The sequence below is a fragment of the Silurus meridionalis genome, chromosome 3, assembly GCF_014805685.1.
Source record: "Silurus meridionalis isolate SWU-2019-XX chromosome 3, ASM1480568v1, whole genome shotgun sequence".
NCBI classification, from domain to species: Eukaryota; Metazoa; Chordata; class Actinopteri; order Siluriformes; family Siluridae; genus Silurus; species Silurus meridionalis.
Window position 1 is genome coordinate 12,244,510 of NC_060886.1, and position 18,175 is coordinate 12,262,684.

The following is an 18,175-nucleotide window of genomic DNA, read 5'->3' on the forward strand; positions in this document are numbered from 1 at the left end:
ATACGTGTCAAGAAGGTCACTTAATACTGTGACTAACTGCAAAAACATTTGATAAATTCTGCTTTTTAATGGCTATACAGCAACTGCTATTAATTTGGAATAAATATATGTGGAAAATGGATTTTTGCATCAAGCTGTTGCAGTTTTATGTAAACAAACCACGATCATATTAAGATGTCATTTTGCTTTATCAACAAGTTAAAAGTGAAATATTCGTATTGCTGTTCCTTATATAGGCTCCAATACACTGTTTTTATAGTATCTATAAGTTTGTTTAGCATATAATTGGTTTGGGAATTAAAAGCCAATGCACATTATTAGCATTGCGTTTGCTAATACAGCTAAGCTATATGACTGCTATGAAAATATCTATGGTGCACTTAGAAATGTTGTCCTGTTGTGCAGATTTTGCAATCCAGTAATGCATACAATAACCATGTATGTGTTTGTTAGCTCATAGAAGACCACTTTAAACCTTGTTTTTTCTTTTAAAACAGAGAAATAAACAGACATTCTAAGAATTGCAACACAAGAGGAAATGTTCAATATCTTTGTTAGCAAGTATTTAACTTTCAAGGCCACTACTTAAATTCAAGCAAATTTGTTCTATAGAAAATGTCAATCCCCTTGTGCAGAAGGACAGATATTTTTTGACTCGTCCCTTCAATTTTATGATACTGATGGATTTGGTGTAACAGGGATCATAGAGGTTTTACACAAACTTCTGGAGTAGATTCCAGCTTGGGTTCATGCTGCAAGCAAAAGGTGGACAAAGAATATACCCAACAACAATTATTGTTTGATTTATCAGTTTTTGCTGATATTTGCAATGAAAATATAGTATTACCTTAGTAATAGCAAACAGAGAAGCATATTCACTAGTGGACTCAATTTTTTATTTAAATGCATTGCAATAATACAGGAATATATCCAGCGTAGTAAAACCAAATGGAAATGATTTTAGTTTTGTTATCTTTCCTTGGTTGTCTGCCTTCAAAGCTCATAATGGGGTACGGTCAATTTTAACAAACGCAGCAGATTTTAATGCATATTTTATATGTAGAAGTAAACAATGAGATCATTTAATGGATGGAAAAAACTTCTATTTCAATTATTTTTTATTGGTAGAAGCAAGTCATTGTCTCAAAGCAGCTTGGCCTGTTAGTTTGTTCCTTAGCATTTTAAGTTGATCCCTAATGAACAAGCCAGTGTGGACTGTGGAAAGTGAAAAAAAGAGACTCCTATTTCACTTTAGGGGAATTCATAATTGTCAAACTTTCGTTTTTTGTTCTAATTTTGTTTGAGATGCAGGCCAAAGAGAAACAGACTGCTAGTTTAGAAACAGAAAGAAAATTCAGATTAGATGATGTAAAAGTGTGTGTGTGTGTGTGTGTGTGTGTGTGTGTGTGTGTGTGTGTGTGTATATATATATATATGATAGAAGAGTGGTAATGAAAGTTGAATCTGTGTGTGTGTGTGTGTGTGTGTGTAATAAGAATGGGGTTGTAAATGGAGGAAGCCCCGCCCTGGACTATGTGCGCTGCTGACGTTCATGGGCGCATCACGTGACTCCTGTGGAATGTTAACAATGCAGTAAGTGTCCAACTTTGTACTGCATTTCTACTTGTGCCGTGAGTAACGAGAAAATGGAGGACAGCCTCGCGTTATTCTAACTGTATTTGTGTGGGTTAGTTGTTGTCTGTAACTGTTAAACGGGACAAGCTGTCGGTGAATGAAATAAACTCTTGGAAAAGCGCACACATCTTCTGAAGTGCGGGATTTAACGCTGAACTCTTTCCATGGTAAGTGGCTGGAAGCTCTTTTCTCCGGGGGGATCAGGGAAAGGAAAAGGCAGTGGGAGTGGGAGTGGGAGTGTGGATGTAGATGTAGATGTGGATGTGAATGATTGCTTTTGGGGTTTGGGGGGTTCGGACACACTGACCGCAGAAGGTCTGAAGCGCGAGACGCTGCGCTGGAATGCCGAGAGCTCAGTGTGCGTTCCTCTCGCTCCATTCCTCCTCCAAACACCTCCAAACTCCAGGAAAGTGTGCAGGAAAAGGCCTTGAGACTCGCTTTCTGCTCTTACACCGTAAAAACTACTGTCAGTATCAGACTGCAGCGGTAACACCACTCAGGGTTTAGTGCAGATGTGCCTGAGAATCTAAAGAATTCAGTGCTTTCCCATTTTATCGCATCTCTTATTACAAAAAAAGTTTGGCAGCAGCACCAGAGTAACAGATCTGAACATATTTCCGTTTTTATTTTTATTTTCGCAATAATGTAGCCGTTAAAGTTTTTTGTGTTTAATTAAATGCTTGTCTTTGCTAGTATTTATATAATTTATTATTATTATTATTATTATTAATATTATTATCATCAACAACATTATGAATCAACAGAAAATATAATCAAATAATAATTTTAACTATAAGATTGTGTTTATATCTATTTATTATGAATCTATAATTGTCAAATTTATATACCCTGAATAAAGAAAAAAAATTCTGTTTTCTTTTAACATGCAAAATATAACATTTTATTTAATAAATATAAACATATTTGATTTAATATCTGCATATCTAATATCTTACATAAGAATACTTTGTTTTAAAAAAATTGAATAAAATAACAAAATAATACAAAAAATATATATATTTTTATTATTATTTTTGCATAACTGATAATAATAATAATATATATATATATATATATATATATATATATATATATATATATATATATATAAAATCTTTTTGATTTTTGATTTATTTATTTTTTACATTTTTTTTTTTTATCAGTTCTGCAAAAAAAAGTGTTATGATGTTCACCAGGTAAAAATTTGACAAACAGACCCTGCCATCCGAAAAAAACTATTATAGCGATACACATCACCCTTTAAAACATGAATGCATTTGGAACGTGTTCAACTCCAGTGGCAGGTAACAGTCACATGGTGCAGCAGGTTGTCTCTTCCAGCCCTCGCTTGAGTGCTCAGCCAGCAGTCTAATGCATGCAGTTTGCCTTTTTATCTCAACAAATTCTCTTACACATCTTCTTCATGTTGTTTGTGTATAAGACATCTTGATTTTGTAGCTGCAAAATGTAGAATGATTTTATCTAATTGAATAAACAGGAACTTATTTATTTTATCTGGATCGCACATGCTGTAGGGACAGTGTATAGCAAATCATTTTTCTTGACTGTTTTATTGTTGGAAATAAATGGGATTAATAGATTCAATACAGATGTAAGTATAAGGTAGTGATATATTTGAGCCAATTGTTATTCATGGACTTGTTTTAATCTGTCGTGAATTCTTCAAAAAAATGTGACTTTTCTGGTTTAAGACAACTGAGGAACTTGATTTAAAAAACGTCTTGAAAGCTGGCGGTGTTAAGAGAATAACAAACAAACAAACAAATTAATAAATGGAAGTGATACTGGCCATGAAAGACATTTATACATAGAACTACATGTATTATATTATTCATAGCTATGTAGGTTTAATATTGAAAAATTAGCAATCTGTTTATATCTGAGATTCAGCATACCATATGGGATATAGTTTTCCTAGAATACATTTAATAAAGTTTCTATGACAGCAAATTGAAATGAATTATAATTCATTATAATAATTGATTTGTGATAATTGTGATAATTACATGTTATTTAATGAGTGAAAGGATCTAGCTACAGCTTAATAAAAGACATCCAAATATTTAGATGAAGAGGTTCTGGCTATAGTTTGTGGCACTGCTAATGAAGCAGCCAGCAACCAGGAGCAGAAAGTACCTTAGTGCAAAAATTCCCCCCATAAAATTTTGAGACTAAAGTTTCTAAATTACAAAAGTTGCTAGCAAAAATGTATGACACAATGTCAAACAATATGCTTGGGTAAATTAAATACATTTAAATAAAGTAATATGAGGTTTCCACAGCATATGACACATACATACATTATTTAATACTTTTATCCTTGTGGTACCTTATATATAATATATATTCCACGTTTGTGTAGTGTTTATGCATGGAAAATGTCATTTAGTATGATTGTATTGTTTACCTAAAGCTTGTTTTGCAAGCAATCCATTCAATGTCATCTCAAATTGTAGCTTTAAAACGAGGCTCAGTGATGTAAAAGGATTAAGTATAGAGCCGGGTTTTATGCTGACAGCCTGTGACAAACAGCACCATAGAGTGAACCATAACAGCCAGTACATTTGAGTTTTTAGCAGTTAATTGCTCTCTTCAATGAGACTTTAATGTATATTGATTTATTAGTTTTCTCTGGGTTGGTACTCTTGTGATGTGTAGCTATTCATGTGTTTACTTCAAAGGATAAATAGGATAAATATTCCAGAAATGAGAGTTTGACATAAGATGATAATGATTCTAGAGAGCAATTGCATCAATTGCATGATCGAGCGTTCAGCATTATATTTACATTGAAAATCTGTTTGTGGTTGGAATTTTTGTTTGTTTTTGTGAACACATGGCCAGAAATGTCCTTTTCCAGATATGAAGCAATATTATTCAGGAGGCACTGGAATAATCTGGAAAGGATATTTAAAAAAAGGATGGCCAAGTAATATTCTTATGGCTATACCAGTGAGCATGTGGTTATGTGTCTGTTTTTGTCTAAGAATTCTGTCACCTCGCTGATTTTGTAGTGTCGGACATGCTAAGATCATCTGTGGCATAAAGACCAGGGCTGAAGACCAGGCCTGAAAATCTTGAACCTGTACCAAATTTATTTGTAAAGATCATCTTGGTCAGCATTGTTGTTTTTGGGTTGGTTGCACATTCCAGATTTGAATATGGATAATAATAATAATAATAGATTCTCTGTTTAGAACACAGAGCCTTACTTGCGTCAGTAAGACATGTGCTTCTTCTCCTTGTCCTGTCCACTGCCTCAGGAGAATATCAGCGCAGTGCTGGAATGTCGTCGATGTTGCTTGAAATAAACCAGTATCAAGGTGCTAATTTTTGATCACACTGGTATTTTATGGCAAGTAGCAATGCAGGAATCAAACTGTAGACTGAACCATGGTCCAAATGACATTATCTCACTTCATGCCATTGTTTCCACAGGCAAAGATGCAGACCAGACAGGAGTGGAAGCAACATACATGCATAACCCCTTTTATGTTAGGGGAGGAGGGGGGTTGTACCCCCTAAAAGAACCATGCGCTCCAGTAGGACCTTGAAGATCTACTAACTTTACACAGGAGTAGATCTGGGTGGGGGCATTTCATTAGCTGCCATTCATAGTTCAACCTTGGGGTGTGTGTGTGTGTGTGTGTGTGTGTGTGTGTGTGTGTGTGTGTGTGTGTGTGTGTGAGAGAGAGAGAGGGTCTGTGAATTTATTTTTGTAATTTTTTTTCTTTGCTTCTGCAGTTGAATTGGTATGTGTAAGTAAGTGAATTTGCCAGCGTGCAGGGGTGGGGTGTCTGTGAGTTCGCACTATAGGTTAGGGTGGGTCTACCTATGCGGCCGAAAACTTTCCCTGCAGCCCCGTATGTGGGCAACACACGCCAACGGCTCCAGGAAATTAAGGAAGGACTAAAACAGCCAGCTAAGCTGGTGAGCCAGGCGCTGCATGGAGGCAGTGCCCGAGGAGAAGGGAGCAGAGGGGGAGACTGCAAAGGTAAAGACCAGGCTGCTCGTCAGCAGCAACTTCGTCAACCCCAGAAGTTCAACAACTACCAGAATGCCCTTCGAGAGATTCGCAGGTCGCTCATGCCTTTTGCCAACGAGTCCGGTCCAGGATCCAGCTCCTCACACCCAGGTGGAGACGTAAACAGGCAGATGCTGCAGGAGCTCGTCAAAGCTGGGTGTGATCAGGTATGGTCCTTCTGTCTTCTCTTCTCTTTCTCTCTACTGTCTTTCTTCTCCTTTCTCATGTGTTTTTCAGTGAGAATTTGCATATTATATAATAATATGCAATAATATGCATATTAAAACACTATATATATATATATATATATATATATATATATATATATATATATATATATATATACACATATATATACTTAAGCTTATATATACTTTTAGGCTAATTAATGTTTCATGCAAACATTAATGATTGTGTAAATTTACATATTTTTCTTATTTCATTGGCTTATACTAATTTCAAGTTTCAAGCACAATAAGACCGCTGTCTACTGTACTGCTGATAAATTAAATTTCATTAAACTATTTAGAATAGATTGGTATTTTTCATATTAACAGTATATTCTTGTTGATCCCTGACAGTTTTTTGGGAAAAAATAATGATTATATCCGCCATCCAGCAAAACAACATGAAGAAAGCCTATTGGTAATTCAGAGGAACAGTGTCTATAGAAAAATTGTAAAGTGACTTTACAGCACAGAGTTTCCCCATGTGTTATTACAGATGTACACTGAGTTATGTTTTTCTGTATTGTACTGGCATAGTAGCAGTAATGGTATAGTAGCTGTCTATAATTGCTATACAGCTGTCCGAGTCCAAGGAAAGTGCAATGTGGTGGGGAGCATTTCTCAGAAAAAAAACCTCTGAAGGTTGTCAATAAAGATCGAAAGAACGCAACTCACTTGGATAGGGACACTGACATATAAACAGCATAGTTAAACACTGACCCACAGCCAGCAAAAGAAGACACTGACCTGTTTTTCTAATCGATTCGACTAATCGCCAACAAACATAATTATCTTTTTCATTTCATAGCTTGTTAAATAGGCTACGCAAACCAGGTTATGTAAGTGAAAGGGAAAAGCAGAAATTTCTGTCTTTTAAAAAGTGATCTGCTCCCAGGGTATTATTGTATAATAATGTGCACAATGTATGGCATTCCAGAAGCAACAAATGTTATTGTCTTTTAATGAATATATCCTTTCATATTGCTGGGTGTACCTATTATATGTCTATTATGTCTTTAGGTACGCCTTAGTCTTGTGGTACAATTTACAAACGTGGCTGCAGAATCTGATATAGTGACATTGAAATGGCAGATGAGTTTCACAACCTGAAATTCCTTGTCTTTGAGGGTCCTGTGGAACATGCCAGCTACAGAAAAAAGATGAGGTCAAGGAATTCTTTTGATAAGGGGAAAAAAAAAAACATTTGCACACCAAAGGCATTCACAGACCTTTGGGCCGAATGACTATTTACATATGATATGACTTTTAGTGGTCCTTTTACTAGACCTAACCGAACCAGTGTTCTATTTTCCCGTTTTAACTAGTACATCCACAATATGTTAGTATAGATCCTGGGCCTCTGCACTTAAGTTTTTGCTCTACTTTATGCTGTATATCACACTATCTGGAATAGACCCTCAGCTACAGGCCTGAGAGCAGCTCTATGATTGTTAGGCATGTGAGGAATGCTATGCTCAAGCCCATGCACAACACCACTGAGAAATCCACCACCGCACAGTGGAATTATGAGGCCTAGCCTGAGGGAGCCTGAGCTGCCTCTGTCACAGGCTTTAGGGTATGGTTAAATGCAAAATGGAACTGGGCTTTTTTGGTTATTGTTGTTATTTTTTTCCTGCTTTCTGGGAGCTAAACCATTTTATCAAAAGGACCGTAGTCTGAATGAAGTTGTCTGGATATATTCATGACTCTTTTTGGTACCAACCACAACCTTGATTTGATACATAATCTACTTTCTATATCCTTATTTATAATGAAAATTGTCTATTTTTGAAAAAACATCGAGTCAGTTTTTGGGTTATAAAACTAAAAATAGATTAGACATAAGTTTGTAATCATTTTTACACCAGTATAACACTGTTTAATGTAATGTGCAATACTATTAGGTGTTTGCATTCTTTTGCTAGAGCAGTCTCTGGTACAATAATTTCCTTCAGGATTAATAAAGTTTTATCTTATCTTATCTTTGTGACAGAATGTGTTGGATTGTATGATCACAGTAAAAAAATGGAAATCCCAAGCTATTTGATTAATTGCTACTACTACTGGTTTATTCTTGTTTACATTAATCCGTAAATATACATACAGTATTTCCTTTTATTAACCATATACACTGCTGGTATGGCATATTATTTCAGGATCGATTTGGCTCAAAAACAATTTATATATAAAAATATTTCTAAGTATACATACATTCTGAGAGTCTGGACTGACTCATTTACTGTCTGGTCATTGAATAACACTCAGATATTCTGCGTTTATTTCTTACATCCAATATTAGTTACAATGTATTGATAAAACACCCGTAAGACTGAACTATTATGAACATAAAGAGGAAGCGTGTCCATTCAATAGCAGCTGGGTGGAACAGTTTTTCCAGTGCATTTCACATATTCGCCTGACAAAACAGATTCCTTGAATATAACCGATTTTTTTTATTGTTTATGTTTTCAGCAAGCCATTACATATTGCAATTTTATACTAAAGTATACACATTTTTATTATTATTATTTTTCTTTTTATAATGTTTTTAGTTTCATTAGTGAATGGCAATGTCCTGACTTGAAGAACTGTCAGCTATGCTGTTACAACAGAGTACAATACATTTCACCATGTCTCATTATTATTATTAGCGGTTTATTATGTAATGATTCATCATTGGTATATCACTTGGTATTTTTCTTTTTTGTTTTTTGTTTTCAAAGCCCATGCCACTCACTTTTATTTTATTCCCCCACTACATTAAAAAAAAGTAATGATTGTCCTGGCTGGCTTGGGTCCTTCAGTGGGCTACTTTTGCCTGATATTTATCGAGGCTCTACAAATTACGCAGCAATGCTGCAGCTGCTTATATAATCACCTTTAAAAAGGAAATGTTTTGTTGGGGGAAGTGGAGGGGGCTGAAGGGAGGGGTTGAAGGACACTTTAAATCCCATATTTTGTCAAATTCAGTATGGGAACATATACTGCTTTTATATGGGTACAAATGTAATAGCAAAAATGTAAAAATTGCATTATTGTATCATGGTCAGAAAAACAATAGGTAAAATTTTTTTTTTTGGGTTTAGTAATAACATTTCTGCATGATGACATCTAGATTGTGATGTACTTGGGGACAAATTAGAACTGTAGCAGGGCTTCAGCAAACAAAACATAACAGCAGAAAAATAAATAGACAAAATATCAATCTGTATATTGTTAGTATGGTTTCACCTTCATACTGATATACATAAGTATGATAATACAGTCTACAGGAATGTCAGAATGAATCAATATCCAGGTTGCCTTATGGCAACCCTGCCTGTTCTGATTTACTGTGTACTATGTGCATTACACAAAATTACACTCCTCAAAAATACAGTGGTATTTGTGGAAAGATCTTGACAATAGCCTGATGCATTTTTAATTGTGGTGATGAATGCCATGGTATATGCCAGGGTACATTCAGATACCATTATATAACCGTAGTAGAACCACAACACATTTTTATATGGAAGTTCCCATAATTATTTACTTTTTTTTTTAGATTCTTTTAATCGCAGTGTGCTGTGTTTAGTCATTATAGGTTTGACCAGAAATTGGCATCCTTTTTATTACTACTGAAAGAACAACATTATATAAACATATTAAACAGGCGATGAAACTTTCTAAGGACTACTGATGTCCATCTTTCTGTGTCCCTTTCTAAGGGTCCTCCATATGGCATTCATTTACACAGTCTATGAAGGAATGTTATTCAGAATTAGGTCAAAGTGAAAGCTCATAAGAAAAAAAGCAACACTTTAACACTGACTTACTGCATTGTAGCCAGCAATTGTTATGTCACTCCAGCCATGGAGACAGTTTGTTTTTATAAATATTCCCACTAGTTAAAGGCTAGCTCTTCCCAGTCAGGAATGTGTGTGTTAAGATGAGCCATTAACTCTCTGTTGTTCTGAGACATAAGGTGGAGACAAGAATCACCAAGAAGTACATGTGAATGCAGTTAGTTGGGCAGATTCAATAAATCCTTGTGCACTTTTCTTCTGGTTAGTGTATGGATATACATTATTTGACAAGTAGCCAGAACAGTGATGATCCAGTGATGAGAAAGTGTTTCAGAAATTAGGCAAAAACAAAACCTCATAATGTGGCTATTCCACCAAGAGATGAAAAACTTTGATATAAAGCTCAATAAAAGAAACAACTTTTTATATATTTTATTTTTTAATCCCAAATGTATAATGTGAGTATTTTCTGTGCTTGATTATACCTTGCATCCCTGTACTTTGACCTTTTCAAAGTGAGAAATGTTACGTAGTGTGAGACGTACAATGGATTATGAATACGAGAAGAATATAGCAAAAATAAACAAAAAGGTGTGGCTTTATAGATAGTAAGTACAGACATTTTACTCATAGCTCAAATATTTTTCCTCTTGGATTGTGGGACGTCCTAAACATCTGTCACCATGACCGTGGAGGTCGGGAATGGGTCAAACAAAATCCTTTTATCAATTGGGGTGTGTGTGTGTGTGTGTGTGTGTGTGTGTGTGTGTGTGTGTGTGTGTGTGTGTGTGGTCAATGGCACACCTCTTTTTTTTGAGTAGCAGTACTGGAATTTAACACATAAACCCCGGAAGTTTTGAGAACAATGAGCACAGACTCTTTTTTATTTCCTGTCTTGCACATGTGCCTGTATGGGGAAGACAAACAGACAGAGAGACAGACAGACAGATTCAGACACAAACACAGGCACACATACAGTAACAAGGGTGTGCTAACTTTCACTTTGAGCATCTAGAGCTTTGTGGCTATCAAATATGTATCATTTCAGACTGTGTGCCCTGTGCACCCAGGCCTGTTATGACTGACCATTACTACTACATGACCACAAGAAATCCAGTGCTGTTTAGAGGTATTTTTATCTTTTTATCTTTCTTTTTTTCTTTTTTTTTTTACTCTGCCATATCAATGTGCATTAGTATTTCTGACCACCAGAGGCATTGTCAGACAGAAAGTTTACTGTGTCTGTCTAGAGTGAGGTTTGGACAGAATGTCTTCTGAATGAGCTCATATGCCATTCAGGGGGATTTCCTCATATAGGTGTGGGTTGCTGTGTACAGTTGTTTTTATTTAGAGTACTTAACTGGCAAATTATTACTCTGTACATATGTCTGGAGTGAACCTATCTGCAAATGCATGTCTGCAAATAAGATGGCCATAAAATGCATAAAATGTGTGTTTATCATCTTTGAATTTAGAGTTCCAAGTCTCTACCAACAGAATGAATGACTGCAGGCTACTCTGTAGTTTTAAATGCCTGCATGATGCCTTCCTATGTTTAAGGAGCTGCCAGCTTTTGTTTCTGTGCTGACACAGGATGAGGCTGGTCTGTGACCTGGTGTGTCTGCATGTGTGTGTAGGAGAGAGAGGAAAAGATCCTGTTTGTCTCAACAAGTGTGGTGAAATATGGGAAATGTATGGCTAGCCTTAATTACATCGATGCCTCTACACATGCCTGGTGTATGTGGGTGTCCTTTATTCTAAGAATGCGAATTTAAAAAAGCATGCAAACATAATCTATGCTTTTTTTTGTTGTATAACAGGAAATGGCTATACGTGCATTGAAGCAAACTGGCAGTCGTAACATTGAGGCAGCATTAGACTACATCAGTAAGATGGGCTACCTTGACCCTCGCAATGAGCAAATTGTTCGTGTCATCAAACAGACTTCTCCAGGTTGGTGAAGTGTATACCATGCACAAGCTTTTTAAAAATACAATAAAACAGAGCTGTAAATCAGTCTTATTCTCTATGTAAACTCCCTCTGAACTAAATAAAACTTTCTACCTTCTGAAGGCAAAGGTGGTATTGCCAATTCAGTAGATCACCGGCAAGCAATGGAGACTTCCAATGAAAGTGCTATGCCTCCTTACCACCAGATGGGACCACCGCTATATGAGGGAGCTGGCTATGGGTCAGAGGGAGAGATATCACATCCATATATGGGTGGACCACCAGTCATGAAATACATGATGCCACCTACCAACTCAGCACAGGGTCCTTCAATGGGGAACCCCATGGCTCGACCCCCCAGCATGGGTGCCTATCCGCCAGCCATGACTTCTCAGAATGCCCAAGGAACCGCAATCTACCCCTCTGGTCCTTCTCAGCAGAAAGGTTACACGGGGGGTATGGATCAGGCTATGATGGGCTACAGTGTGTCTGGTCCACCCATGCAAATCCAGTCCCAACCACCAGGGGGCCCCACCCCTCATTATGACTACAGACCTCATATGATGGAGCCCCCTAGCTATAGTGTTAAACGGAGTGCTTCTTTTCAGAACAAAATGCCCCCTCTGGCACCAGACAACTATGTAAATATGCAAGGAAAAGGAGCTATAGGACAAAATAGTGGTGGATACCCTCCTAACCTTTACCTATCTCCTCACTCACACCCCCGCCAGGCCAGCCCGACTTCACACCAAGTCCACATGATGTCACGCTCTCCTGGAGGAGCAGCAGCTGCAATGGGTCCCGAGTTCTCAGATATTCCTCAAGGTCTTCTCACACCTTCCAGGGCTAGCCTCAATCTTGACTTATATGACTCCCACTGGGCTGGAGCTCAAGGCCCAGAGGCAACACCTCCAGCCAGGCAGCCACAAGGACCCTTCAGAGGAGAGGTTCGTGTCCCCAGCAGGACAAATTCTTTTAACAATCACCAAAAGGTAAATGTAAGACAAGCAATGCCCCCTGCAACTAATGTATCTAGCAAACAGGAGGCTGGAATGGGGCCTTCCAACACCATCACTGCAGTGACCTCTCCTCCAATCCAGCAGCCTGTGAAGAGTATGAGAGTGATGAGACCAGAGCCAAAAACGGCAGTTGGACCATGCCACCCAGGCTGGTTAGCTGCACAGGGCCAGGATACTCCTGAGACTCATGGATACTTGCCAGATGAAAGTTTTACCTTGGAATCCTCCCAGGAGCCCCGGTGTCCGCCACCTCCATACCCCAAAACGCTGCTTATGTCTGGAGCCACGGTTGTACAGGAAACCACACCCTTGGAGGCTGGAGGCATAGCTAGTGCTCCAGACCACAGTACCCAGGGTAGGCCTGTCCCAACTGCCCCAGCAGGAAAGCCAGAAGAGCGTGCCACCAAAGACAAAGCAAAGCCAGGAAAAGGGGAGAAAACTGTAAAGGATAAGAAGCAGATTCAGACTTCACCAGTACCAGTGCGGAAGAATGCACGTGATGAAGAAAAAAGGGAGTCACGCATCAAGAGCTATTCTCCCTTTGCTTTTAAATTCTACATGGAGCAGCATATAGAAAATGTTATGAAGACCTACCAGCAAAAATTAAATCGCAGATTGCAGCTGGAGCAAGAGATGTCTAAGGTAAGAATTTCTATATTTACCGTATATTATTTGTTCAAATCCTATTTTACACAACCCATTTTTTTAAATCATCCTTTGTCTTCTCCTCAATTTCACCTCCGACTGATCCTCCACCTCTCCCCCAGGCTGGTCTGTCAGAAGCAGAGCAGGAACAGATGAGAAAGATGTTGAACCAGAAGGAGTCCAACTACAATCGATTACGACGTGCCAAGATGGAAAAATCTATGTTTGTGAAAATTAAAACACTTGGAATCGGGGCCTTTGGAGAGGTGTGTCTGACCCGTAAGGTGGACACAGAAGCTCTGTATGCCATGAAGACTCTCAGAAAAAAAGACGTCCTAAACCGTAACCAGGTGGCTCATGTTAAAGCAGAAAGGGACATCCTTTCAGAGGCTGATAATGAATGGGTAGTTCGACTGTACTACTCATTTCAGGATCGTGACAGTCTATATTTTGTTATGGACTACATTCCTGGAGGAGATATGATGAGCCTGCTGATTCGTATGGGGGTTTTCCCTGAGCCATTAGCCAGGTTCTATGTGGCAGAACTGACTCTTGCTATCGAGAGTGTGCATAAGATGGGTTTTATCCACAGGGACATCAAACCTGATAATATCCTTATTGACCTTGATGGACACATCAAGCTTACAGATTTTGGCTTGTGCACAGGGTTCCGCTGGACACATAACTCAAAGTATTATCAGAAAGGTTAGTAGATGTAAAACATTCGTGATATGTGCTAAATTCCTACAGAGAACTCTGTTTTCATCAATCGTTTTATCTTCTTTCTTTTTCACACATAACATTAACAGGGAACCACATTCGCCAGGATAGTATGGAACCCAGTGACTTCTGGGATGATGTGTCTAACTGTCACTGTGGTGACCGGTTAATAACACTGGAACAACGGACAAACCGTCAACATCAGCGCTGCCTTGCACACTCCCTAGTGGGTACTCCCAACTACATTGCCCCTGAAGTGCTATTGCGGAAAGGTAAAGCGTGAACCAAAAGTAGAAAAGTATATAAAAAATGGCCTATGCAGAAATATTATCCACTTATTATGGTATTGTTTGCAGGATACACTCAGCTGTGTGACTGGTGGAGTGTGGGAGTGATTCTATTTGAGATGCTAGTAGGCCAGCCTCCATTCCTTGCGCCAACCCCTACGGAAACACAGCTCAAGGTCAGGATATGTTTCTGTAATGAAATTGTGATTTCGTTAAAAAGACAGCTTAATTTACATGCAGTCCGTTTGGTTATTTCTTAATTATATTTGTCCAAAAATATTTGATTCAAATTTAAACATCAGAAAGTGTCCTACTACACTACATTTCTTCACTCATCTCAGTAAGGTTTTTGTAATTCTAGCCTGCTAGACAACTTTCTAGACGTATTCACCAAAAAATGTGAAATGCACAGAATAGCCTTAACAAATACAAATCTTGTCTCAGAGCAGCAGTGATCTTTATCAGCACTCAGTGTGCTTTACACAGCCAAACAATATTCATGTGTTCATTTCAATCTGTTGAAGATTGATGGCACTTTAATAATGTTTTTCTCAAAGCCTAGATATCAGGATTCACTTAACAAGACATGGTTTCTTACTTTTCTCAGGTGATAAACTGGGAGAACACACTGCAGGTGCCTCCACAAGTCAAGCTGAGCCCCGAGGCCATTGACATCATAGGACGTCTGTGCTGTTCGGCAGAAGAGCGTCTGGGAGGAAATGGTGCTGGTGAGATAAAGGCCCACCCTTTCTTCGCTCAGGTGGATTTCTCCAGCAACCTTCGCACTCAGCCTGCTCCATACCGGCCTAAAATTGCTCATCCAATGGACACTTCCAACTTTGATCCAGTGGAAGAAGAAGGTGGTCCAGGGGCATGGAGTGACAGTGGAGACAGCACTCGCGCTTGGGATACCCTTTGCTCCCCAAATAGCAAACACCCTGAACACGCCTTCTATGAGTTCACCTTCCGCAGATTCTTTGACGATAACGGCTGTCCTTTCCGTTACCCCAAGCCCCTCGAAGAAACACATGGGCCTCCCAGCAGTAGTGGAGCTAGCAGCTTGGGGCTCGAGGAGGAAGAGGATGAGGAAGAAGTGGAGGGGGGAGAAGAAGAGCAAGGAGAGGGTTGTGAGCCTGTGTATGTGTGAGACATAGGGAATGAGTTCACTTGCTGAATTAGCTTCTCCAGTATGGCTTTTATTAAATAACAAACAATAGACATGACATTAGTCTTTTTAAAGTTTGCATGAAAAGGAGAGAAGGGAATTAAGGAGGTATGGTCAAAGAAAGAGAAAAATGTTGCTATGTGAAATGTATTTTATTACTCTAATATTATTGTGCAGAATATTTTGCCCGTTCACATATATACATCTGATGGAAACTGCAATCTGGGACCAATAGACTGAGACTGATCTGATGTGTCTTTGGAAGTTGCTTTGCCAGTGAAGGTGACACATCAATTCCTAATTCCAGGTGAATAACTGTGATTATGGTCACTGGACCCAGTGCAGGGCTGAACCAGAGCTGGTGGTGTTATTTGTGTGTCACATGACCACACAACTTAATCAAACTCCTTCTTCCCTAAGAATATATGGGCCCAAAAGCTCTCAGATGTTGTTCCTTCTGCAAGTATCTGTAGAGACACTAAAGTGAGTCTGCCATGACTGGTAGATCATGGACTCATTTTAAACGCTGAAGGGCTTATACAACAAACAGAAGAAAATGTACCTATGTGAAGATATGGCTCAGGTTGTTTTCCTGTTTGTGACTTTACAATGCCTCCTAGTGATTTCAAGAACACAAAATAACGCTCAACCTGGAGAGGAAAAAAAACGAGACTTATTTGTCCCATATATGTGTTGCATATACCTGCACCTCAAAGCTTTCACAGTTACAAGGTTATTGTACCAGCTGGTCATTTATCTGTAACGATTCATGCAACACAATTCTTTAAGGAGTAACAGTTACTTAGTTGATACTTTACCTTCCACACTGCTTTAATGTTAGCACCTAGGCATATTCTGCTGAATATCGATATATAGAGATATATGGATATGTTCTGCTCAATAAGGAGTTTTAACAATCAGGACTTACTTTTAATCATCATCTTTATGTAGCTTCCCTGGCAATAGTAGTACCCAAAAATATTTACATTTGGCCTTTTTTTTTTATAATTGTACCACACACATACATTGTACAGTGTCAACAATGAAGTCTCTGACTAAAATATAATCAATATCTAATAACATAGTAGTAAACATGTTAAGAGAAAAAGTGTCAGAAGAATATAATTGTATGGGATTACTATGTGCAATAAAAAAATATATTATGTAATTTTCTAATCACACAAACAGCTTTTTTAAATCAGTTCCGATATATATTATGTAAAGGTAAAAAAAATATTTTTAGCTTTTAGAATCCTCCCCCTCCCCCCATTATAGATACCTGACCCAGTGCTGCTCTTTGTTATTAATGTAACATTATCAACATATTTTCATAAATGCCTTTCTTTCTTTTTTTCACCTTTGTAAAAAGCATGCTGTTGGTTGTCGGTGTTATTGACACAAGATGTGACAAACTGTGTGCCTTCTAATGAATGTGTGGGTGTGTCCACCACATGCTGATCAGTATTTAAGAAGGAGATGAAAACATGCTTTTCCCCTTCACTCAGGCTGGTCCTAAATGTTTGGGAAAGGGTGTTCAGGAGAAAGTGGGAAAGTAGAAAATAAAGTTTGGATTGAAAATGTGTTATATGTTAGACATACCAAGACAGTGTGGATTTGATTGACTTTGATATGCCTGTTTCTTAAGTGTGATGACATGGAAGTAATTGTATTGAACTGAATTGCTGAGTCAGCTGAATTGAGTCACTTTCTTGTGATTTTAAGAATTATCGATAAGTAACTGTATAAATACGATATATTTTATGCTAATTGACAATCATTAAAACATTTTGTAAGCTGGTGTTTTAAACTTGACATAGGACACCTGACTGAAAGACCTTAATTAAATTTACCATTATGGCATCTCATAAGTAGTTCAAATTCAATCACAACTGATATTTAAAGGAATAATGAACATCTATATCAAAATGTATTGCATTTAATACATTTTATTATTTAATGTTGAGTTTATACTCACACACACATTTATATACTTCAACATTAATCCCAGTGAGACATAAAATATAGTAAATTTGTCAGACATTTCTGCTGACTCATATTAATCACAATGAAGACTCAGATTTCAGTAATCAGATTTTATACAGTAGTTTGAGTGTCATGTGAGAGTGTTTTTGGTTTTGTTTTTTTTTTTGGATGAATTTTCTGTATTTCACTTATGAGAGTGCTGACTGACAATCTTTGGTTAAGAATAACTGATATTGGACTGTTGTGTGCCTTTTGTATTTCAGTGCTTGAGTCAGGTGGGACTTTTTTTTCGACTTCTGTGATCTTCCTTAATGTATTATGTAATACAGCTACTATTTTATATATATATATATATATATATATATATATATATATATATATATATATATATATACAGATATACATATTTTTTGTATCTTTATTCTTTTTTTCTTTTTTTTCTGAGCTAACTTCTGAACTACTATGTCTTCAGTATTACAGACAGTAAATATTTGGATTAATATCTTTTTGCATACATGTATGAACCAAGAAATTGGTAAATATGCTTTCACTGTTCTACCATGTGTAAATGTATATTCCTAAATTAAATAAAATAAATAAACCCTGTTGTCGTCATTGTTTCTCAAAATGGGCTTACCAGGAGAGCCTGAACATTGTAAATTTATTTTTTCTTTTACATAATAGACAAAATCTTTACAATTATATTGGAGTTCA

At 37.5% G+C, this 18,175-nt stretch overlaps 1 protein-coding gene across 2 annotated transcripts; it reads left to right on the forward strand.

Moving 5' to 3' along the window:
* Positions 1–1,587: 1,587 nt before the first annotated feature.
* On the forward strand, positions 1,588–18,066 carry lats2 (large tumor suppressor kinase 2). 2 transcript variants are annotated; one of them, XM_046845180.1, is made up of 9 exons: positions 1,588–1,802; positions 4,854–4,979; positions 5,095–5,847; positions 11,513–11,645; positions 11,766–13,303; positions 13,429–14,011; positions 14,116–14,298; positions 14,383–14,489; positions 14,921–18,066. In XM_046845180.1, the coding sequence occupies exons 3-9, from the start codon at positions 5,491–5,493 to the stop codon at positions 15,458–15,460; spliced, it is 3,441 nt and encodes a 1,146-aa protein (XP_046701136.1). In that variant the 5' UTR covers positions 1,588–1,802; positions 4,854–4,979; positions 5,095–5,490; the 3' UTR covers positions 15,461–18,066. The 2 variants fall into 2 exon arrangements, with proteins under 2 accessions (XP_046701136.1, XP_046701134.1); XM_046845178.1 differs by lacking the exon at positions 4,854–4,979.
* The last annotated feature ends 109 nt before the right edge of the window (positions 18,067–18,175 follow it).

Excerpts from the sequence above, each read along its gene's own strand:
- lats2 (XM_046845180.1), top strand. The coding sequence starts at position 5,491 with ATGCGGCCGAAAACTTTCCCTGCAGCCCCGTATGTGGGCAACACACGC. Across the intron at positions 5,848-11,512 it reads TCAAAGCTGGGTGTGATCAG|GAAATGGCTATACGTGCATT; the intron begins GTATGGTCCTTC and ends GTTGTATAACAG. Across the intron at positions 13,304-13,428 it reads TGGAGCAAGAGATGTCTAAG|GCTGGTCTGTCAGAAGCAGA; the intron begins GTAAGAATTTCT and ends CCTCTCCCCCAG.